This window comes from Opisthocomus hoazin, chromosome 23 (assembly GCF_030867145.1).
Source record: "Opisthocomus hoazin isolate bOpiHoa1 chromosome 23, bOpiHoa1.hap1, whole genome shotgun sequence".
In the NCBI taxonomy this organism is placed as follows: Eukaryota; Metazoa; Chordata; class Aves; order Opisthocomiformes; family Opisthocomidae; genus Opisthocomus; species Opisthocomus hoazin.
In genome coordinates this window covers 11126674-11151430 of record NC_134436.1, presented here as the reverse complement: position 1 = coordinate 11151430, position 24757 = coordinate 11126674, and the positions used below count along the sequence as shown (strand labels likewise).

The window sequence follows — 24757 nt, the reverse complement described above, 5'->3', positions numbered from 1 at the left end:
GGTTATTTCCCATATTGCATCCATATCTTCTCTGGAGCAGGGTACCTGCACACCTGATGTCAAAGTGGAAAGCTGTGTTCTTAGACACTTGGCTGCACACCGGCTTCCACCCGTTCCGTGTTCGTGCTGTTCTGTTACCCTGTCCTTGTGCCAGACCATTGCCTGGGCCGAGGCAGCAGCTCAGGTCCTGGCTACAGCACCACATCCATCAGGAGATGGGACATGGTTGTGTGACAGCAAGCGTAAGCCGTGGGCTGCTCTGCAGCCAAAGAGCAGAAACGTGACCACCACCAGTCCCAAAGCTGTAACACCAACCAACGCAGGTCCAGCCTATTCCTGTAAAGCTGGCTCTTCGTGTCTGCGTTCCAGACACTATACAGAAAACTTGAACATTTTGCAGTTACAGAACACAAAGAATTGCCTTTCAGATGCGTGTAATAAGAAACACGTTACTGAGCCACACATTGTAACGAAAATTCTTAAGACCATTATCCATGGGAAAAGAATCCTCATTTTGAGAGTTTTTCAGTGTTAACGAGGGACTGAGAAAGAGGAGGTGTACAGAGACACGTCAGGCTGCGTGGCGGGAGCAGTACCTGTGTACCCGAATCAAGAGCGGTGGATCCGACTGCCCCACACCAAGATTACCCATGGAAGGAAAACCACACAGCTTAGCTTGAACTCAAGGATGCCTTTGTGAAGCTACAGAGCTACCGGTACAAGACACTACTTCATTCAGAGCATTCTCAAGACACTGTCATTCAGTTGTACGACTCACAACTCACTTTTTTATAACACAGGTTGCACAGCACTTCCATTCTACTGCAGATGAATAACAGTCACCACTTCTTCCCGAGGCAGACGCAGCACGCCGGGACAGGATGAACCAGACACACAACATGGCCCCTCTCCACAACAGCGATGGAACTTGCTCGCTGGAAAGAGGGTCAGGCCCTGGAACAGGCTGCCTGGGGAGGTTCTGCACTCTCCTTCCTTGGAGGTTTTCAAGACCAGCCCAGACAAAGACGTGAGCAACTTGGTCTGACCCCAGAGCTGACCACGTCTTGCGAGGGTTAGACTAGAGACCTCCTGAGGTCCCTCCCATCCTGAGTTATTCTTGAATTATGCCTTGAAATATAAGCACAAATTACTAATCTACTTAGTGACTGTTTAAACAACGCTGTCACCAGAGAGGAAGGGTGTCCTCTGACTCTCACCTTTCCACCTTGCACACACAACTGGAAAAAAGAAAAATTCCAGGTCCTTGCTACAACCACAATTGAAAGACACCGGCATAGCAAGCCCCATTCTCAGTCAAAATCTCTGTAAACCTGAATACAGTTCTGCCAGCAGTTTTCTCGCACATTAAAATCAACTTGCTGTACTGGTAAAAGGCTGCAGGTATGAAATTTTGAATCAAACACTAAGAATAGAAATTCTATAATGAACTGCAAAAAACCCACCCAACCAGGATGTTGTGCACTCTGAAAAGAGCAGAGTCCACCACCACACCTGCTGCTTGTGTAGTCCGGCCCACAGGAGGGGTGAACTTCAACGATAAAGACTCATTTTGCTTACTTTATGTGCATAAATTACTTCAGACAGCAGCGTCACAAGTTCAAATTCAGGAAAGGCATATCTTTAAATCACACTGAAACAAACGAAACCGGGGCACAAATTTAAAGCATATTCTTCAACGTTTTCTAGAACAGGAGAAAGCAGCTCTGCTGTACCAAGTTCTTACCAGCCTGTCGCGCAAGCTACTGTCATTTTGTACTTCACTGCACACAGAAATCCCACATAGGCTTTTATAATACAGAAGGTTCTTCAAAAATACACCTACCTTTGTGTACTGTATCTTAAAACACGCCGTTAATTTCCATTTTGCTTACCACATTCAACTTGGTAGCACAGCCAGCTGAACTACCTGTGGCTCTCCTGAAACAGGGAACGGATCTCCAAAGTGCCGACCCAGTCTGCCTCACAGTGCCAAATCACGCACGCTCACAACGCTGTCTTTACAAAAGTGATCACCAATTATTTGTTCCCTCACTCAGATTCCCTAAAGATTTTTCAGCCCAAAGGCATCTGAAATTTTAATTCACAACACAGGTTTCATCGGCGTAGGAGGTCTGACAGAGACACCAGCTACGCAACCAGAATGTAGGACAGACTGCGCGGCGCGGGTTGGAAGTTCACCTGCACACGGGGGTCAGAAGCAACCCCACAACCCACCTGCTGCCAGGACAATTCCAACCTCTTGCCGTTGTTCGCAAAGGGAAACAAGCTGCCACGCGGTTCAGCAGGGAAGGAGGATAAAGAACCGATAATAATCCTCATGCTCCTCGCATGAACTCCAACAAGGCATCTGAATGAGACTTTTAAGCTGTAAATTGTCCATCAAAACACAGAATAACTTTTGCTAATCCTTGCGCCACAAATTACTAATCCATCTGGAAAGCTATTTTTTTTGCATGTGTTTACAAGGATCTAAACGTCATCAGACAGAAAGACGACCAGTTTAGTAGCGTGCTTAAAAAAAGACAGAAATAAAACCTCCGCAGCAGTTGCCCGCAGACTGAGGAGGATTTGCAGAAGTACTTACAGCTCTCAATCTCCAGCGTGCAGTTCTGCTCATCCAGCGGATATCTCCGTAGGTCCATCATGCAAGCAGCTGTCGTCGTAATTCTAGGAAGGAAACAGAAGAGCTTGTTAACGGGTCTTGTTCCAAACTTGCCTTGATTGCGCACAGTTGAGGGAAGAAGATGTATTTCTACATAGCTGACGCTCTTGCCTATTTTTACTGACCTACGGCGTCTGCTGCTGACTTGTCACCGACGCCGCTCTAGGCAGGGTACGGCAGCCCGGCGGGCGAGCGGCCAGCCCCCCCTCTGCACCCCGTCATCACAGCTCCGCCAGCTTTAACAGCCGACCACCGGCCCGGCCCGACACACCAAGCGTGCCCGAGGACAGCGGGACGTCCTCCATTTCAGAGGGGAGGACAAGCCAAAAAGAAAAGGCTCAAAAACAGGTGGCAGGGAAAATACGAAGCGGAACAGAGAAAGACTCGTACATCATGTCCTGGGTTAATACCCTAATCCCTTCACAAAACTTAATTCTTCTTTCTTCTGCTCAACAGTACCTTGCCAATGAAGTATTAGTCTGTCTCCATGTTGTAAAGCAAACATTTTCAGGCGCACTTTCACAAAATTTTTAGACCATATTTGTGCCTCCAGATTTCACCAAACCTACCAACCCCCACCCGTGTCAGGCGTGCCTGTCAGATGTTGAGAGGAACATCTCCACCGTCAACACCTCTTTTGCTGACCAACCTCCCGGAGGAACGTGACCCTCAGCTGAAGACGAACCGCGGCACCATTCTCAGCCGCCTTTGAACTGCGCTCCCATCAAGTCGTCTTAACGCGTAGACAAAAATCAATTCTTAATCTTCTCTCCCCTCGCCCCTCCCTCAGAACCCGCTACGTAACTCCTGTATGCAGACTCCTCGAGGGAAAAGGGATTTTCTCCTGCGAGTTAAGCACGGCTGGCTGCCCGCCTGCACGCGGGGAACCTGCTTCCGCCCCGGCAGCCAAACGCGGGGGCGGCGCAGCAGCCAACAGGACGAGTGGTCTTTGAGCCGAAGGGGGACCCAAGGATTTGGCTCAACCCGCAGCAGCCCAGGTGACGCGGCGCGCCTCGAGACGGGGCCCGGTGGGGAGCTGGCGAGCCCACAGCCCGCGTGGACACCGCGCCCGGGCAGCGTCGCCCGCCGCCTCCTCCCAGGGCCCTGGCGAGATGCTGGGCGACCAGCGGCCTTCTGCTCAGAACCCCTCCCGCTGCGCGAGGGCTGCTGGCCTTTCGCAGAGGGTATGCAGGCTGTTCTGTCGTTATTTTGAACACTTGTATCTTCTCAAACCACAGAATCACAGAATAGTAAGGGTTGGAAGGGACCTCTGTGGGTCATCTAGTCCAAACCCCCTGCCCAAGCAGGGTCACCCAGAGCAGGCTGCACAGGACCAAGTCCAGGCGGGGCTGGAATATCTCCAGAGAAGGAGACTCCGCAACCTCCCTGGGCAGCCTGGGCCAGTGCTCCCTCACCCTCAGAGGGAAGAAGTTCTTCCTCATGTTCAGACGGAACTTCCTGTGCCTCAGTTTGTGCCCATTGCCCCTTGTCCTGTCACTGGGCACCACTGAAAAGAGCTTGGCCCCATCCTCCTGACACCCACCCTGCAGATATTTATAAGCATTTATTAGGTCCCCTCGCAGCCTTCTCTTCTTCAGGCTGAACAAGCCCAGCTCCCTCAGCCTCTCCTCGTAGGAGAGATGCTCCAGTCCCCTCCTCATCCTCGTAGCCCTCCTCTGGACTCTCTCCAGGAGCCCCTCATCCTTCTTGAACTGGGGAGCCCAACACTGGACACAGCACTGCAGATGGGGCCTCCCCAGGGCAGAGCAGAGAGGAAGGAGAACCTCCCTCGTCCTGCTGCCCACACTCCTCTTGATGCATCCCAGGATCTCATTGGCTTTCTTGGCACCCAGGGCACACTGCTGGCTCATGGTCACCCTGTCGTCCCCCGGCACACCCAGGTCTCTCTCCGCAGAGCTGCTCTCCAGCAGCTCAGCCCCAGCCTGCACTGGTGCCTGGGGTTGTTCATCCCCAGGTGCAGGAGAGGCAGAATGGATTCCTTCAGTGGCACACCCTCAGTTAGGACTCCACAGCCACATCCTTTCGTCCCATGTGGTTAATCCTAGACTACCTCCAGCTACTGCTCTCACTTTCAGCTCGTGGCAGGCAGCGCTGCTCCCGGCAGCCCTGCGTGACCTGCTGCAGAGGCTGAGGCTGCGCTGGGGAGCAGGGCAGGCAGCACCAGGAGGGGCCAGAAACCACGCTGCTGCCGGCGTTCAGACTGCCTCGCTCTGCTTCGGAGGTGCTTGTGTTTCCACAAGATGTGTTTTGGTTGCATTAAGCATATCACTTCGATTATTCTGTAGAATAGTCTTCTATTTAATATTTTAAAAAATACGTATTATTTATCAGTTAATGTTCTAGTGCTCACATTTACTCTTCCAAGCTACCTAAGCAGATGTGCAGGTATGCCGAGGTGGCCATCAAATCCTGCACTGAGTAAATGAGATGCCACGTCTGACAGAGACACATAACAAAAATATAGATAGCGAGTATGCAAACACAAAAATCTGTACCATACTAGTATATATTTTTTCCATTCCAGAACAATATTTTGAAATTATAAAGAGAAATGGCTCACTTAAAATGACTACCAGAATTCTTAACATTGGCACCAACTCATTCCAGTTTCTGCTAACCCTGATTTGTATTAAAGTACTGCCTAGGAAGCACAGATGAGGGAGACCCGTGTTACGCCCAGCACACGAGAAGAACGAAGCCCTGGGGGTGTGAAGCTGCCGAAGGTCCCCGTCCCCCTGAGCCCCGTACGTCCCCAGGGCCAGCGGGGCTTCACCGCTGCATCTCAGCCTGCCTGAGCCGTCGTTAATAAATCCCCAGCTTGCCCCGCAGCTACATATCCCGCCCAGACAACTATTCCCCTGTGACCAGTATTCATCTGAGGACGAGGAATGAAGATTCAGCAGGTATTTCTAGGGCTAAATCCCAGCACACCGGTCTCAAGCGACAGATTCCTGTTAACGCCTTTCGGGAAGGCTCCTGCGGGGGAGAGGAGGAAGACAAGAGACACTACAGGTGATTTTATATATAAAACGCTGCAATGGGGAGCTGGGAAAGGAAGAGCATCCTTCGTATTCATATAAATGATTTAGGAGAGACCTGACTTTGACAAAACATGAACAGTTTGTTCTGCACATTTTATTCTTAAACATTGATATTTTTCCTACTCAGGCTAATCCGCAAGTAGACATCCGTGGAGAAAACCCTTTTTGCAGCTATTTCTGATCATGTTCCCTGTTTTCTTTTCCCTGACAGATCGGTTCCCCTGACATGATATCTGAGTCTGTGGAATTTTTTTTCCTTTGACAACGAAAAAATAAATTACTTGAAACCGCCTCCTATCACATTCCAGATGTCATGCTTGGCCTCAGTGCTCTTCTCATCTATTGTGTTAGGCTTATACTGTCAATCCTCCGTTTCATATCTGGTCCATTTTAGACACCAAATACACTTATTACTTTAACATAGTATTAAAGTAGCAGCAATATTATTTTGAAAATGGGAAGCCATGTTCTCCTTTGACATTTCCAAATCAGTATCTACATTGCAGACCAACTCAACTTTAGTTAAAGCTTCACTGAATGCTTGAGAGAAGCATACAGGAGTTTTTTTTCCTCTTCAATAGAGTCAAATCTAACGACTACAATTAACAGGCATCCAAGTTAACTCCAGCTATCCTGCTGAAACCCCAAGGGCTACATCTCCTCCTGTGCCAAAGCCTGAATGACCAGGTACGACCTTTCTCTTCCCCACCTTCATCTCAGCACATTCAGAACTTTGTTCCAAACAGAAACAGGAGAACAAAACAAAAAACCCCAAACCTCTGACATCCTAGCTGCGTCATACTGGCGAGAAGAACTGAAAGCTTGGTAAGCTGTAGAAAACACTGAACGTCCGAAATCGAAACAGAACAGCTGCACAGAGGCTGCTTTCCCATCTTCTGTTGGTCCTTCTCTGTTTCTGACATAACACCTTTGAAACTTCTCCGTAACTACACCTGAGAGGCCAGCACACTAATCCACACGCTGCAAAACAGGAGGGAGTTTCCTCCTAATGCCTACATTTTGCTGCAGAATATGCTCTATTAATAAATAAAATTTGTATTCATCTAAGACGAGCTTCAGTAATTTTGCCAAGGTCCCTTCTCTTCCATTTTAATGCCAGTAAGATCCATCAGTTTCTGCAGTCAGTTATTTGCATTTATGGTCAGTAAAGCTGCTGGATTTGGAAGCTGCGCGGCAGCCGGCGCGGATCCCGCACACAGTGCCGCTGGCAGCCGGCTGACGGCCCCGGCTCAGAGAGAAGCAGAGGACTTCAGCCGCCTGCTCTCATATAAACCTCAATTTTCAGATGTAAAACCTTAATTTTACTAATAATTCCACACACTGGTAGCACTTTGTATATCTAGAACGGCATCTGAACACTCATACTGCGGTGGAAGCTGATCACTACGTAGGCTACACATGAAGCATTGCTTTGTATTGTGCACCTTTACGATTTAATCAGAGAACCTGTCCCCCGTTGCTTCTCATGCTACCTTGGCTGTACACGAGACCTTCTCTTCTCCACGGAACAAGTTACCATTAGGTTCACATCTGAGGTGGATGAAGAGTCAGCTGAAAAATATCAGTGCTTATCTGAGATATGCTGGACCTGTCCCAGAGCCATTCCCTGTATTCAGAGATTTTTTTAAAGTGATCATTTTGCCGTAGAAAATGCATCGTTTTTGTTTTTTTCTGTTGTTTTTTTTTTCTTTTTTTTAAACACTCTCTAAAATTACTCCCACACTTTACTTAAAACTCTTCTATACACAAACAACAGCACAACGCAAGCTGGAACTTGGTGAATCAAACCCCGAGCCCGGGGAAGGCACTGACTCGACGAAACGCAGAGGTGCTTCCAGGGGAACGCACACCCGGGCACCAAGCCCCACGGTGAACGCGTGGCGTGCGTGCAGGGTCAGCCCAGAGCCCCGCAGCGTGTCCAGCGGGCTCCCCTTCCACACACCCTCGCCCGCTCCCCAGCCCCAGCCCCAGCCCTTCGGCAAAACACGGACGACTTCTGACAATACCAGCCTGTTTGGCAGGCTGTAGAGGAGGGAGCTTCCAGCAGGAAAACAAAAGTGTTTCCCAAGATTCACATTTATACAGCAGCAATTTCAGAACTCCAGAGTTAGAGTTTTGTTCCCCTAGGTCAAATCTGGTGTTTATCAGAGGAATCTTCACTGTAAAGAGCACTGAGCATCTTTTTAAATGGTATTTTTCACATGATGAATGTCTGCATGTCAACCCTGTTATCTGATACCAAATGATGGGAAGAGGACATGATAGTTCCCATTAACCACCTGGCAAGAACACCTTTTAATTGTCTTAATGTACGAGGATAATAACAGCCTGCACCGCTCCCTCCAGTATGGGAGAGATGTCTGAAGAGCTTTTTAGAAAGCACAGCTCGCCGGCAGAGCCTTCGCGGGGTGTGCACTGCAGGTCAGCCCTGCCTGCAACACGGGGCAGGAGGAGCGGACGCTCGCAACCCAACAGCCACGCTTTCTCGGGCACGCGCATTTCTCAACGGGGAAATATGGAAAGGCACAGGAAAATCATCTCTGTCATGTCTAGAACGGGTAAGATAGTTCTGTATAAGCCAGTCCCAGCATTCTTCTCATTTCACGGCAATTCATTATTCATCACTACTGCCATGCGTTACATACGTTCATTCAACCTAAAGCCAGAGCTGGGAGCGGCAAGATCCCTCTCCTAGGTGGTAAAACCTCATTTCTAACCACAGACCAGAAATTTAGCAAATAATGTCAGCAGTTTAATAACTTCCTTGCTAAGGTTAAATGCTTTTCCTGTGATGTTCCTCCAAGCTGACAAACAAGACGACTGACCACCTGCACGTCAGCACCGCACGAAGGAAGGCGGCCTTCTGCAGTTACAGAATCACAGAATCACAGAATAGTAGGGGTTGGAAGGGACCTCTGTGGGTCACCCAGCCCAACCCCCTGCCCAAGCAGGGTCACTGACAGCAGGCTGCACAGGACCTTGTCCAGGTGGGTCCGGAATATCTCCAGAGAAGGAGACTCCACAACCTCCCTGGGCAGCCTGTTCCAGTGCTCCGTCACCCTCAGAGGGAAGAAGTTCTTCCTCATGTTCAGATGGAACTTCCTGTGCCTCAGTTTGTGCCCATTGCCCCTTGTCCTGTCACTGGGCACCACTGGAAAGAGCTTGGCCCCATCCTCCTGACACCCACCCTCACATTGTAACCCACATTTCCCAGAGACACAGACACCGAGGTGACAACCAGCGCGCTCAACACCGCTGTACTTCGGAGAACGCTCAGCAGTCAGCAATCTGAAATTCATAACGCTGAAAACACGCAGGTATGTTTGTGGTGCAGCGGATCGTCTCAGCTTTTCGTTTGCTCAGATGAAGTCATTTTCTACTCAACAGGTTGAATCATGACTGCAGTGCCTCAACAAGGTCTTTGTAACTTCTCTCTCCTTGGACCGGCAGAGCACCTCCTGCGCTCAGCACACCTCGCTCCCAGGGCAAGGCACGTCACGCCAAGCCTTCGCCTCTTCTGCCTTCGGCAGCAGAAACCACGCGCTGGGCGCAAGCTACAGCTCTGCCCGTCAGAAATACAGGTTCCTTCCAAGTCCCTTCTGCTCCTCCTTAGGTCACTGCTCCGTCCACGCTTCTGAGTGCCTGCATCGGAGGAACCCCGGCGCCCGCCCAGCGGAGCCCTCGGAGCCACCCGTCTCTCACGGCACTCTGTGACCCCCAGGCTCACCGCCCCTGGCCTCGCACGCAGCGTCACCCCTGCGCTGCCACAGACAGCGCCCGGGCTCCGTAAGCAGACCCCAGCCGCAGAGCTCCCGCTGACGGGAGAACCACCCCCCTCTCTCCAGAGTAATCCCGAACTTCCCTGCAGGCACCTGCCGCGCTGGATCTTCCCAAAAGCAAGGGAAGAGCAAACCCAGCTGCCCTAGCATTTGCAAATAATGACCAGGAACCCGGGAGCCACACTTCGAAGTAAACAAGCCTTTAAATTACAAATGAGAAAAAAATACATAAAATCAGTGACACTTGTGAAGAACAAACTCAGAACACAGAAATGGCAATACTGTTCCACAAAAGAAGCAACAGCAGACAATCCGATGAGTAGGGTGGCCACGACAGACAGACGCCATCAAAGAAGAAATGAAATTTTAAGGTATTTTCTTTATTAGTTGTTATTTTTTCCTGTTGCTTCTTGCAAACCATAAGAATTAATAAATGTATGAGAAAGAAAAGCAAAACAATAAAAATAGCAGAGGTATTTACTTTCCATCTGTCACATACAAATTACGCTAGAAATCCAGTAATTCCAAAATATGTTTGTGGGGAAAAATACCAGTAAATCTTGGGTGAAGTTTGGCTTGTGACACTCAAATACCTGTCAGTCTTGGCTAGGTTACAGCCTGAACAGCCGGTGAATCTTCTGAAGGCGTAAGGACGGACCCCGAGCCACCCCGACCCGTCAGGCATCGCGAGTGTCACCCGCCGTCGGCAGCAGCCCCGCTGGGAACGGCTCCAGTGCTCCTGGCTGTCGCCTGCCGGCGGGTTCCAGGCGCGGCCCCGCGCAGGTGGGCTCACGGAAAGCGCGCATCCGGATTCTGCCTCTTAGCAACCGGACACCATCTTAGTGTCGGCTTCCCGAGGCAGGTGATGAATCACAAATCTTCTCCGAAAGGGAGCTGGCGATACACCCTCTCCGCACGGTGTAAATGTCACGAGAGGAGGAGATGGAAAGCGAACTATCGCACAGCTAAGCCACTGCCATCTGCACAATTAGTGCACGCTCTAAGCAACGAGGGAGTGGGAGGGAAAAGCATCATCACTTATGACTATGTAGTCATTAGCCAAGATCCTCATCTTCATTAGACAACCGAATTAAAGCTCACCAGTTACCGCAGCTGTCACGGTGGCTCCAAAACACTACGCTAAAAATGGTCCCACTGGAGCTGGATGAAAACAACAATGGTCCCACTGGAGCTGGACAAAAACGCTGCGTTCCGAAGGAGCAGTCAGCAAGCAGGAGCACCACGTCAAGACGCGCTGACAACCTACTGCTGTCAGTGGAAGGCAACCCTCCTCCCTCCCTCCAGGGCAAGCAGTTCTTGCAATAAGCAAGAAAAGCACACAGAGCACAGGGCAAACTTTAGAGGAAATGATGACTCAGGGGATAAACCAGGTCCATAACTCAACAAAAAACTGACCACAGAAACAGAACTGCCTTTCCAGAAGATTCCGAGGCTGCGGAGACTGCGTTGGGCAACTGCCCCGGGCGCGGCGGCAGAGCAGAGCTGCGCAGCGCCAGCAGGGAGGGGACAACGCGTCCTCCAAGCTAACGCCAGGCAGCAGGAGACCTTGCTCGGTGCTAAGGGCACATCTGACCAGCTGCTGACTGGGGGGGACCTCACACGCGGCCGGCCACGGGTCTCACCTTGCCTACGCAGTTTGTTTTCATCGCTGCCCAGAACTGGAAAGAACACACCAGTGATGCTCCGACCGGGAAGGGGAGCGTTTCTGCTACCCTTGACCCTTTTGTCCAACATTGAGAGGCCCTTGTTTAGACAAATGGAAACTCTCCCAGGTGCCTGGCTACAAAACAGCTTCGCTAAAGCTCTTTAAGTAGACAAATCCTCTGATGCAGGGCTGACACCCTGTTCTCACAGCTGATATCACACTTTCAGGACGGAGGATGAAAGATTATTCGTCACACTAGGCCTGAACTACCAATGTTGTTTAAAAAGCACTTTGAACATCATATTTTCCAGGGCCGGCAGGAGCTGCTGAACAACAGTTAGCTGCAAGGAACAGAACTTTTCACTTGCTCATCTCTGTCAAAACCAGTGAACACAAACGAGCCCTCCTTTTCGGCTTATTTCTCTCCGCTGAAACGGAATTCTAGAAGTCTGAAAGTCTGACAATACCTTATTTCTGTAAATCCTCTGGGTTTCTGCCATGGGCACGGCAGTTTGCCACGTTCCCAGTCCACCTTGCAGGGGTGGGCACTGCAGGAACACCACAGTGATCTTCTGAGACGTGCTCAGGCCCAGCAAGCTCTCCGGGCTCACCAGCCCGGCCAGCAGTAACACGGCTGGCCAAGAGAGACCGCAGCACACACATCCACTACTCCGTCAAGCAAAAGTAAAAACTGGCTTTGCTACCTATTGCCCTGCCAAAAGCAACTTCATAAAGGAATAAATCTGCATGAGAAAAACTGCTGTATCAATGCTTTTTTTCTTTCATGAGGTTAAGTCATCATTATCTTTCCCTTCTTGAAGCTCTACAGCTCAGCGTTGCACCTACTCGTCGTGTATTTCCTCACTGCCTTATCTGCACCCGACATCTATACCTTCCTCTGAACACATTGCTGATAAGACTCTGTAACAGCTATGAGAAATAGCAGCGATAACACTCCATACTTACTTTAATTCTTGACATTGAACAACTGTTACTCTCCATGCCCTGTTCCTCGTGTTCAGCTCCGTGGGGCAGCATCCCCACCGCTAACCATCTCCGTGCCTTTAGTCAGTCTCCGCGTGATTTCTATCACCAGGACACAGCATATTTTCCTAGCAATCCCACAGATCACAGATATAGACGGCACTGAAATTAGAGCTGTGGTGGAATAAAACGAAGTGATGAAGCCTAAAGAAAATTAAATGAACGGAAGCAGACAAGACGTGTCCAGATAAGACAGATGGAACGAGAATCCATCTCCTTCAATACACCAAAAATACCTTCAGTGCTCGTGGAAACAAAATATTAACACAGCAAAAAGCATACCACACCACCACTCTATCAGATGCCGAGACACCCCTACACATAATGTTTTTAGATGGTTTGGGAAAGAATTAACATCACCTGTTCAATGTGACACAAGGAGGAGTGCCACGAGACGTCACTGCGCCGTGAGCTCGGCAGGGTCAGCGCACGGCAGGCGCAGAAACCAGCCGACGCACCCGGCACCTGCCGGCGCGGTGGATTTACAGGCGTGGGAGCCCACCCTGGGCGTCGGCGGGTGCCTGCAGACCCCCCCCCCAGCACCCCGGAAAGCTTTCTTCCCGAGCCTGGGGTCCGAAGGTCTTTCTGCTCTCAAACGGTGGGATTTTCGTACCTGCTGGAACTGTAACCTGTGCTCGCGCCTCCTCAGAGCCGTCAGGTTTCTGGTTTGGTTTTTTTAAGCTAACTAAATATCTTCAAAACATCCCAAGTCTGAACCCTGCAGGACAGGTATTGGGAAAGGACGTCAGGACCCTTCAGAAACAGGCTAAGTTTTATGTATTTGTATTACCAAAGACATACACAACTGCAAACTAGGATCACCTTCCCGGACAGCAGCACCCAACGTTTTATCAGCATCCTTCAGTCTTAATGACACGCCAGTAATTTCCCTGAAATTGGTCTGTGTCTTCTCTATGACACAAAAACATCTTGCATCAGAAGCTGAACACAGAAGTCTAGGAAAAGTAATTAATCTTGACTCTATCTTCAGTATTTCCTCCTTCAAAAGTAAATAAGCTGCTTGGGGGGTGGGGGTGGCAGACTGTTTTAATGCACAGCAGTGCCCTTACACATAGTCCGGGATGTAACGACAAAATAAGCTTCTAACGTGTATATTGAAAAATAAGAGGAGAGAGGGATGAATACTCCGTATGCGCCTCCTTGCCTTTGCCTGGTTCCCACCTCGCGCACTGATTGCCACCTCTGCTTTCCACCCGCCAAGCCAGAAGGAGCAGATCCGAGCCACCACCAGATGGAAGCACGGACGATGGTGTCTCCCTGAAAGCACCGAGCTCATCAGCAAGGTCTAAAAATAACACCTCCTCGGCCCACCACGTCCAAGCATTCCGTGGTCATCCCAGTTTGGGGCATTTCTAAGCTCTTCCCAAGTGGTTTTCATCGCCTGAATTTTGTAACATTTTGGTAAAAATATTTATAAAGTAGGTTGTGAGAATCCTTATGATCACAGTAAATTAAATGTCTTGTTGCTCTCCCACCTAAGCAGTAGCAATCAGAATTTTGTTGGCGTGTTGCTTCCCGTGCAGTATCAGCTACATTGCCCGACTGTTGCACTGGTGCACGGCTATTCTTCCAAAGCACACATCTTGTTGTTAGATATAAAATAAAATTAAAAAAGAACTACACAAAGACCAAGTACTGTTAGCTATTTTTTGCTATCACTTCCATCAGTAACAACTACCATAAAAATTGACACTGCAGAGAAAGTCACAAATAGCAAATTACAAAAAAAGGGACAGAATTTGTGGATGGCCATATGGCGATAAAGAACCTTTTTTCCCTAGTTCCAACACTTCTGATGTTTACCAGAGACCTCCAGACGGAGGTGGGCTCAGGACTGACAGAAATAACACGCCGAAGGCCTTCGCAAAACTCGGTCCGTGAGAGCGAAGCTGCGAACCGAACGCTCGAGCCCGTGGTCCTGGCCCCACTGCACCAGCTGCAGCCGACGCAAACGTCTCCAGGCGTCACCCCCAGAGCTGCCCGTCCCGTGGCATTTCTCCGTTCCGACACTGAACAGAATGTGCCATAACAATTTTCAATATTCGCTGAACAGATTTTCCCCACGCGCTTTCAACAGGCAGAACACCGCCACGCAACACCTCCCGCAGCACAGGTAACCTGGGCCTGCCGCCGTCGGCAAGGTCGGTCTCTACATTTTCTAACTGGAAACAAACGATCCCCAGGGCCTTTACAACCCTGCCCAGGGCTTTGGGAAGAGCAGGGCGTTTTTCGCATCAGAGTTCATATGCTTTTATACACCTTTCACTTCTCAAGGTAAATTGCTGGAGCAAACGCTTTTAAACGTCAGCGTTTTCAATGACAGTCCCGAGAGAGAGACCCTTGTCAGTAAACGAAAACCTCCTGCTAAGTTTTAACTATGTCCAGGCCATTTGTGAAGGGACATTCCCTGTCAACAGCCGCCATCAAACAGCTGAAATCGTCACCCGGTGAAAGATGTCACGGGCAGTCGCCGGTCTGCGCTTACGGCGATGCTTTCAAAGAGAGCGTTCTCCAGAATGACGTATTGTACCGTACGACGGCGGAGCAAACGTGACGATTTCTCCGTTCAGCAGCCGAGAAGAGGAGGAGAACGCTCCCCAGCAAACCCTCCCGGCGAAACGCTGGCTGGGGAACAATTCGGGGACCTCTGCTGGCAGTCGCCCCGAGATGAGCGCGTCCGCGGAACACGTGCCGGGGCATCTCCGCGGTGTTGGACCCTGCGCTGCTGCGGAGACAGCACCTCTGAGGGAGCCACCTCCAGGCCACGTCGCTGCGGGGACTGCTCTGGTCCTTCGCGTGCTGGCACCAGGAATGGCTCCGCACGGAGTCGGCTCCTCGTGACCTCATCTCGCACCCTCCTCCTCGCCCTGGGACACCGGGCCCATCTGCGCACGCAGGTGGTGCGCTCAAGTGAATTTAAAAGAACCGGTTTTCCAAACTTCTCTGGTTTTCTCTCTCCTCCAATTACATGGTCTAGACTAGGGGAAGCATCAAGAAGAGTGTGGCCAGCAGGACGAGGGAGGGTCTCCTTCCCCTCTACACTGCCCTGGTGAGGCCTCATCTGGAGTACTGTGTCCAGTTCTGGGCTCCCCAGTTCAAGAAAGATGAAGAGCTACTGGAGAGAGTCCAGCGGAGGGCTACGAGGATGGTGAGGGGACTGGAGCATCTCCCCTACGAGGAGAGGCTGAGGGAGCTGGGCTTGTTCAGCCTGGAGAAGAGAAGGCTGCGAGGGGACCTTATAAATGCCTACAAATATCTGAAGGGTGGGGGTCAGGAGGATGGGGCCAAGCTCTTTTCAGTGGTGCCCAGTGACAGGACAAGGGGCAACGGGCACAAACTGAGGCACAGGAAGTTCCGTCTGAACACGAGGAAGAACTTCTTCCCTCTGAGGGTGACGGAGCACTGGAACAGGCTGCCCAGGGAGGCTGTGGAGTCTCCTTCTCTGGAGATATTCAAGACCCGCCTGGACAAGGTCCTGTGCAGCCTGCTGTAGGTGACCCTGCTTCAGCAGGAGGGTTGGACTGGGTGACCCACAGAGCTCCCTTCCAACCCCTACCATTCTGTGATTCTGTGAAGCAGGGAGTGTTCTAGGGATGCCTACTCAAAAAGAAAAAAGCACAAACCCTCCCTGCTTTCTTACACAAGCAACTTAGAGGAGAAAAAACCCTATTCACCGAACGATTAATGCAAGTTCCTGCGCTACAGCCTGTAGAGCAGGGACACACGTGGCTTGGCAGGGCTTTTCTGCAGGTGTTTACACACATCCCGGCGTCTGGGAAAGCCACCCGGGAGCACAGCCCCCCAGAATCGCTTGCACCCTCTCGCCTAGGTTCTCTCCTCCTAAGCAGGACTGAGTACTGTTCCATGAAAAGGTCTCCTCAACCGCTTGGCACACGGAGGGCCAAAAGAATTTTAAATTTTCAGAGGAATAAAGAAACAGAAAATAGACCCAGGAGATATGGGGAAAATATTTGAAAAACAATACTTCCATTTCAGAAGTTTTGGCAATTCTTCTTCCTCAGAAACCATTTCACCATTTTGCAAACTGCAATAACAAAAAGGATGAAAGAGCAGGGGAACAAACCGGCTATTCTCTTCACAGAAAGGGCATTCAAAAATAAAGGAAAACTTTTGGGAAAAAATAATATCTCTAAAACTAGGTATTTATCTGGAATGAAAAATAAAAGCCCAAGTACTTGCGCCTTCAGACAAAACACTTGCTAGCAAAACAAGAAAAGCTCCTCTCGTTTAGGAAATGGTATTCAACAATGTCTTACCATAATGTTCGTAGAAGTGTAAAAGAAAAACGTCTTCTGTGCCATCACAGGAACGACCGGGAAGTGACTATTGGTGACCCACAGACAGAGGGCAATGAGAGGGCTGCCACCGGTCCCCAACACGCTGCCATAACACCTATTCGCCTTACACATGCAAGGCCTTCAAACTTCACCCACAGCTCTCTGCCCCTGCCCCTACTTGTGACATCCATCTCAGATTTTACCAATTTTAGATGAAAAATATGTGTAAGTAGAACTTTCTACATATTTACATGCACTGTATTTATATATCAAATACATATATCATGCATACACACATTTACTATCCATCTCATTAGCCAAGCCTTGATCAGAGCACTCTGAGATTTCACCTGGTCCTGCCCACATGAGAATTTCCATTCTCAGATCACCAACTGTGAGCTAGAACAACGTGATAAAAGACATTACAGAAGGGAGATCAGATGGATTGCTGTAATTCTGAATTATGCTAATATTTAAATTTCAATTCAAGATCAAGTGTCTGATGACCTCTATTTGTTTTTAGAATAGGCAATACCCTTGGAGCAACTTAAACTGTTAGATGGTCCTGTAGCTGATGGAGCTTTTCTTGCTAATATAGAGTAAATGCCACAGTTTGTCTGTTAGGCAATAAAAGTCAGAATTTTTTTCACTTCATTGCAAAGTAATAACTGGGATAATAGGGCTTTTAATGGAAGAGATTCCTCTGACTTAAAGCTTTTTCCTTATTAAGTTTAATTGAATTAATGACTCACATACTAATGATTTAACAGCCACTTCATACAAAATAAAAGCACAAGACCCTCTTGAACACTTACCCCCTACTTCAGATCTCATAAGAAGAACTGAAGTAGAGCGATCTCTTTGCTTTCTTTCAGACAGGGGAGGTATCTAAACCCCAGCTACCCTCCCTCCTGCTGCGGATGGAGGTGTTCTGAAAGGACACCGTTCCAAATCCCACAGCAAAACGCATCTTTAATCTACGAGCCCTTGACTGACAAAGATATTTATGACAGTCACGGATCTCCTCTTTCTTCCAAAACGTGCATCGTCCCCAAAGCTGGCTCATTTTGTGAATGGGCTGCTGCGTAGGAGAAGTGGGACAACATGATGCTACGAGGAATGGAGCAGATCTGTATCCATAAAACAGCTATCCCAAGGTGCCTATCAAGGCTGGCATTTTATAACTCTTCATAATAATGCTTGGCACTTATACAGTGTTTTATGGGATCAAAGCACTTTACAAATGAATTAATTAATCTTCACAATGCCCCTGCGAGAAGGTAGGTTTTAGTATTCCGGTTTAATAAATGGAATAACTGAGGCCAAGGAGCTGTGTGACTTTTTTTACACGTCACGAAGCGAGTCTGGGTTTTCAGTTTATCACTAAAACAGCAGCAGCGGTAGTTCTGTGGTGGATTCCTCGGGACCCTCCGCGGAACTGTCTGCATGAGTCAGGACACAGGATCCAGAGCTGCCAAGAAAGCCAATGGGATCCTGGGGTGCATCAAGAAGAATGTGGGCAGCAGGACGAGGGAGGTTCTCCTTCCCCTCTACACTGCCCTAGTGAGGCCTCATCTAGAGTACTCTGTCCAGTTCTGGGCTCCCCAGTTCAAGAAAGATGAAGAGCTGCTGGAGAGAGTCCAGCGGAGGGCTATGAGGATGAGGAGGGGACTGGAGCACCTCCCCTACGAGGAGAGGTTGAGGGAGCTGGGCTTGTTCAGCCTGAAGAAGAGAAGGCTGAGAGGGGACCTAATAAATGCTTATAAATATCTGAAGGGTGGGTGTCAGGAGGATGGGGCCAAGTTCTTTTCAGTGGTGCCCAGTGACAGGACAAGGGGCAATGGGCACAAACTGAGGCACAGGAAGTTCCATCTGAACATGAGGAAGAACTTCTTCCCTCTGAGGGTGACGGAGCACTGGAACAGGCTGCCCAGGGAGGCTGTGGAGTCTCCTTCTCTGGAGATATTCCAGCCCCGCCTGGACAAGGTCCTGTGCAGCCTGCTGTAGGTGACCCTGCTTGGGCAGGGGGGTTGGACTAGATGACCCACAGAGGTCCCTTCAAACCCCTACTACTCTGTGGTTCTGTGATTCTGTGAGCCGGTACCTTGCTTGGTTAAAACGACAACTAGCGCGCTTCAGCAACACGGTGGGATGCCGGGTCCGTTCCCCGTGCTGGATCCGGACCCCCGTGCAGCACAAGAGCTGGCACCTGCGCTGTCCAGCCCAAGGACCGCCACGCAACGAGACCGGGGGGCAACGCTTCCTTCGGAGCAGACGACGCGCAGGCCTCCAAATTCCACGTAACCAAGCAGCACTCTTCACAGGGAATTCTCAGTTTTTCAAGTCCTCACAACGGCCACGTGACTTCATTTTGAGACAACGTTTTACTACATTTCCATTTGTTTCTGCAGTTTTCAGAAAGTTCCTGCTCTGAACACGTCCATGCGAGACTGAAGGGTTCTTCTCAGCGCGCCTGAATACTCCAACAGCCTTGACAATTTGGGCACAGAAATCCAGTGCTCCTCGTTTCTCATGCAAAACCGAACGCCGGCACGCCAGGCTGTGAATCAGCTTTGGCAAGCGCCCGCGGGAAGCGCAGGAATTGCACCCGTGAGCATGAACACCAGCACAGAATTGTTACCCAGTCAACAAGACAGCAACGCTTCTTCACGGCGCTGAGCCTGCCACGGTCAAACCAGCCTCGCTCCAACCCCTTTTCACGTACTCTTTGCGATGCTTGCGTATGCCCTTACTGTCAGAACAAGAGATTTCGTGTTACATGTTTCCACAAGATAAAAAGAGTGACAAGAAGTGATACCAGAAATTAAGAAAACTTGTATGTTTAACTGGGGCAACAGAAAGCTACCGTACCATTTAATTCCACGTTGTATTTTAAGACTAACAAAGTTTACATTCAAGATAACGTTTTCAATCTGAATTTCTGTGCCATCGCGTGACACACTGTCTTCCCCCTGGGCCAGAATCCCTGGGACAGGCAGTCAGACGGCCCAACGCTGAAGACAGTTCACATATTTCTCAAACTGGCATTTCACATGTACATTTTTGGCCCTCAAATTCACATCGTGCCTCTCCTGGTTGGGCGTGACGCTCCCAGCACCCTCAGGAAGCTCTGCGTGACGGTTACCATTTTCCCCCCCCGTGGCAGCACCACGTTGAGATGCTGCGTGGCGAAGCTGGCGCTCCGGCTGACACACCCGAGCGACAGAGCAGCATCTCCGCGCGGGGCCTTCTGCGTCACGACGGGGTACCTCTCCGTACGGTCCCTGCCTCTCCTCCCCGCGGCCAGACGAGAGCCCACCCGGAGAGCCGTCAGCGTGCGGGAACCAGCAGCACCTGCTCCTGCACAGTCACCGCACTCAGGAACACGGCGTCCAGAATAACATCTTCCCCCCCCAGAAAAGAAGCCCAGGTCCTTTTTATCCTTTCTGAAACCCAGAATTGTGAAAGATGAAAATGCTCCATTTTTGAGAAAACTTGCTTAGCGTGAGAGGGCATTAAAATGGCTTCAAACAACTCCTGTCCACCATCTGGAAACAGACTTCTGCAGCAAAAAGGCACGACAGATCTCTCCGTCTCGTTCTTGCCGAGGAAGTTTGGGAATGACAAGGATATTTGAAATCTTCTGTGCAGTCCAAAGACATCGTTTTAATTCCAGCTAGCACAAAAGATTTTAAGGTCCTGAAACTGAAAAATGGAAATCTACCTCCAAATTATGCTTATGATTTCTATCAAAAAATAAGCCCTATCAGGCGGGGGGCGGGGGGGGGGAAGAAAACAAGAAAAGTAGCAAAAGAAAGATCAGACAATTTGCTGAAGGATGTCTGGTGCGGACAAGCCACCTCTGAAACAGTACGTTCTGAGAACTGAAGGCATTTAGAAAGGTAGTTGCTTCTTAAACTGTCCACCAGATTTTGCAGGTAATCAGCTGTATATCAGCAGTGAAACTGCTGAACGAGTCTATTAATACAACAAACGTGCCCAAGGCTATTTTAACAGGGCCAAGTGTGGGAGAAGCTGTTCTACTTGCAAGAGCGCACGTGTCCGAGCAGCTGAGAGCGAGCCGCCGACGGCAGCGGGCACAGCCGGGACAGCCCCCAGCCCCAGCACCCGGCACTGCTTCGGCTTCCTCGGACCCGGCGCCGGCAGCAAGACACAACGCGAGGGCAGAGCCAGACCGTGGCCTGCGTAATTCTCTCATTTACAGGAGGCTACCAGGTTGCATCTGTCAAACAGTTTGGAGCTACTGGAGGCTGGGCTGGAAACTTCTAGTTGCAATGTATTAAATAATCTTGGCAAGTGACGCTGTAGGGCTTTCAAACGGGACAAGTCTTTCACTCCAAAATATCCTGCTCTGTTCTTCTTCCTTTTGCTTCTCTTTGGGCTGGAACAGGTGGAAACGTCACCACCCACCGGATGGGGCCCCCAGCAGACGTTCTGTTTATATTCTGGTTTTCAGCAAAACACTCCCACAAGGTTCAGTTCAAAAAAAGCATGACACTGGCCTGCTGAAGGGAGGCAAAAGTCTACGATACTCTTCCTCACATCACTGTCGGTCCGCAGTTAGTGACCCCAGCGGTCACTTGTGAGGACTGTTAGGAGAAGCACAAGTCAGACCGAGTATCTCTAAAACCAGCCTGTTAACGGTGCAAAACCACACGAAACATCTTTGTCCTCCGCCACTTCTCCAACTAGATTAAATTCGAGTATCCTGAACTTAATTTCCTCCTTATTCTGACACACACCACCCTCGCTCTCTTCCGGCAGAGGCGAGGTCCGGAAGGACACCCTAAGCAAGTTACACAAACAGGAGCAGTTCCAAGCCGGCAAACACCAGGGTCTCACTCCTCACCCTCTCCATGCTGCATTCCGGCCCTGGGAAAACGCTCGGAAAACTTGCAGTGCTTCCACAGGCTGCACAAATCAGAGAAGTGATCCTTCTCCAGAATTAGGCAGAGAAAACGAAAAGACAGCTGGATTTTCTGTTTTAGAACAGATTTAATGTAAAAAGTTAGGGGAAGATTTTATATTTTATATATATATAAATTTAAGAAACAACAAATCTTATCTAACGTAGCAACTATTTCTGCCACATGTATTCTACAATCCAGGCATTTTAACATACAGAAATTTAGTTAAAACCGTACCTTTCCCTGTGCTGTGGCTGCATGTCGTACTCCAGCTTTGCTCAGCCTACTGTAGGTTAAGATAACTGGTTGTTATCTTAGATTTCAATCTTGGTCCTGGAAGTTTACTTTCCAAATACGTTGTCAAATCACTAATGTCCTATTGCAAGTTTTCTAACTACCAACAGACAGAAATTTTCCCTGTAACGACTCTTCATTTAAGACTATACATTGCAATTTTCTACCTTTTTATAGTGATTTAAGTACATTAGCTGTTGAATATCCTGGCACTGGCGGCAAAGAAGAATTGTCTTGCCAAACGGAATACAAAGATAGTACGAAATAAAACACTTTTTAAACTGGAAAAAAGAAAGTTCAGCCATATCTGTAAATACCATACTGCAACTAGAGTGCAAAACGAGCATTTTCCCAAAACACAAATAGCTGGAAGCTGTCCCTCAGAAGTAAAAACGCTTCTACACCTGACAGGCACCAGCAGGTCACGTTCTCGGTAAGGACCCGGCGCCGTTCGGCGATGCCCCCAACGAATGGTAGCGCAGCGGTGACGGGGACAGGCGACGAGGACACCGCAGCCACCGTGTAGATGTCCGCGCTCGTTAGCGGCCGCTCCTCGCTCGCGCCCGCCCGGCAGTGACAGCGGCAGCCAGGTACGTCCCACAGTGCCTCCGAGGCCTCCCGAAATCCACCTCTATCCGACCCGACGGGCACGCCGCGTGCGCGCTCCGGCAGGAAAACCAGAGAGCAGTGCTGGGCATCAGCGCTTGCTGCAGCCAAAGAGACCTCCGAGAAGGTTGAAAGAGGTTGAGGGAACTGGGCTTGTTCAGCCTGAAGAAGAGAAGGCTGCGAGGGGACCTTATAAATGCCTACAAATATCTGCAGGGTGGGTGTCAGGAGGATGGGGCCAAGCTCTTTTCAGTGGTGCCCAGCGACAGGACAAGGGGCAATGGGCACAAACTGAGGCACAGGAAGTTCCGTCTGAACATGAGGAAGAACTTCTTCCCTCTGAGGGTGACGGAGCACTGGAACAGGCTGCCCAGGGAGGCTGTGGAGTCTCCTTCTCTGGAGATATTCCAGCCCCGCCTGGACAAGATCCTGTGCAGCCTACTGTAGGTGACCCTGCTTCGGCAGGGGGGTTGGACTGGATGACCCACAGAGGTCCCTTCCAACCCCTACTATTCTGTGATTCTGTGATTCTGTGATTCTGTGAGAAGGGGCCGGTCATGCTCACAGTGCCCGCCTGGAGAGCGAGACCACCTGCAGCGCAGCCCCTTGCTTACAGCAGTCGGGGGAACTGAAGCCGAATTCACAGAACCGTGTGTACAGATGTGTGCGTGTGAAACACATTTATACACACACACGTTTATATATAGATGTATGGGGAGGCCAAAGTAAAAATTTAAGACTGATATTTAAAGGAATACCAATGTAGTAGAACGCATCTCAAACTAAGAGTACGCCACTGCAAGTAGAAGCTAAAGTAAATTAATGCAGCAATAACAGTAGGGATTTTTAGAACAGCAACCATGTACAGTTTTTTTAAAAAACAGTATGTGGAAATTGATATTAAGCAGGCATTTTTAAGATATGCAGAAATTAATACTAAGCTGGTATTAGATATTTCACTACTGTGGACACTTTAAATCACATTAACTTGGAATTAATTTTAGATGAACTAGCTAGTTAAAGCTATTTAAAGCTGTAACACTGAGACCTGAACATCTGGATCACGTTGTCAGCTGCCACAGGGCCCAGTGACGGCGGAAGCAGAGTACGGGCAACGCCATGACGCAACGCGGGTGCGCGCCTGCCCCAGCCACCCCGGCCCTCCGCAGGCGTTTCAGCCAGAAAGCCTTTCCGAGACCCACGCAGCTGAGGAGGAGGAGGAAGGATCTTCCACATTTCATCACCACAATTTTTCCATGGATCATTAATAATTTGGACACATGAGAGGGGATTTTGAGGATAATGATCCCACTATGACAGACCTGTATCAATATTCAGGTTTGCCTCCTGCCCTTGGCAATCCCCTCGGCAGTCCTCCTTGCAGACAGGCTAAACCCTGAGACGGGCAGGCACAGACACATCTTAAACTGGAACAGAGAAAGGCAAAGCTAGAAAGAGATATTTGTTTTCAGAATCATAGTAATAGGGCCTTTGCACCACGTTGTTATCGAACAACGTAGCATTTCGATGTGTCTGTATCACAAACACACGCGTACACAGATGCAGCCAAGATTTCTCTAAAACTTCCTTCTCCAAATAACTGAGACCAAAATAAAATTCTTTATCCAAACCCATCACCTATTGTGCCTTTAAATGTTTTCTTTTTCACCCGAATATGTCACAAAAGCTCGAGAAAAACCCCCAAAGTGTAATTTTATGGGTTTTTTTCACTTGAAGAACAGAGAGGGTCACGTTCCCCCCACTCCGGACCGCGTGCGCGCGAGTCTGCGCAAGGGGGGAGAGCTGCGTGCCGGCCCGTCTGCTGCGGCCACGCTAACGCGCGTCTCAATGCGGCAAGAAACCTCAGGGAGCCTCCCCCCGGGCTGCAGCACCGCGTACAGTACAGCGGCGAACGAAAGATTCTTGTTATTCAACTGGCAGCCCTAGCTCCCCGATTCTACCCAAGGAAGAACAGCAATTGTTTTATCCCTAACAGCAGCCGTTAACTTCACTCGGACGGTCCTCCCAGGACCGGGGGCTGTGCAGCCACCGCTGCACCAGCGAACGAAAGGGTCTTCATGGACGCCCTACGGCCACAGGCTGGACCTTTCCCCGCCGTGTCCCCACCTATGAGGTTTCCGCTCACGCCGCGCGGGCTCTGCAGCGGAGCTCGCTGCCTCTCCTCCGCCGTCCCCCTGCTGCCGAGGGACCCGGGGACACCTGCGGCCCCCAGGCCCTGCGACGGGCAGGGGCTGGGCATCTTCCCGCTGCCCTCGGGTACAGCTCCCCGCAGCACGACGGGGAACCGAGGCAGGGCTCACACCCAGCGCCCACCTCGTGCAGCTCGCGGGGCAA

General features: G+C 49.9%; 1 protein-coding gene across 4 annotated transcripts in view; it reads right to left on the bottom strand.

Annotated features, from left to right (window-relative positions):
- Positions 1-24757, bottom strand: part of GABRB2 (gamma-aminobutyric acid type A receptor subunit beta2) — a 134390-nt gene that overhangs the window by 56337 nt on the left and 53296 nt on the right. For all 4 annotated transcript variants that reach the window (XM_075442011.1, XM_075442009.1, XM_075442010.1 and 1 more), the window contains one exon: positions 2606-2688. In XM_075442011.1, coding sequence (XP_075298126.1) covers positions 2606-2688 — 83 coding nt within the window. The remainder of the gene's footprint in view (positions 1-2605; positions 2689-24757) is intronic.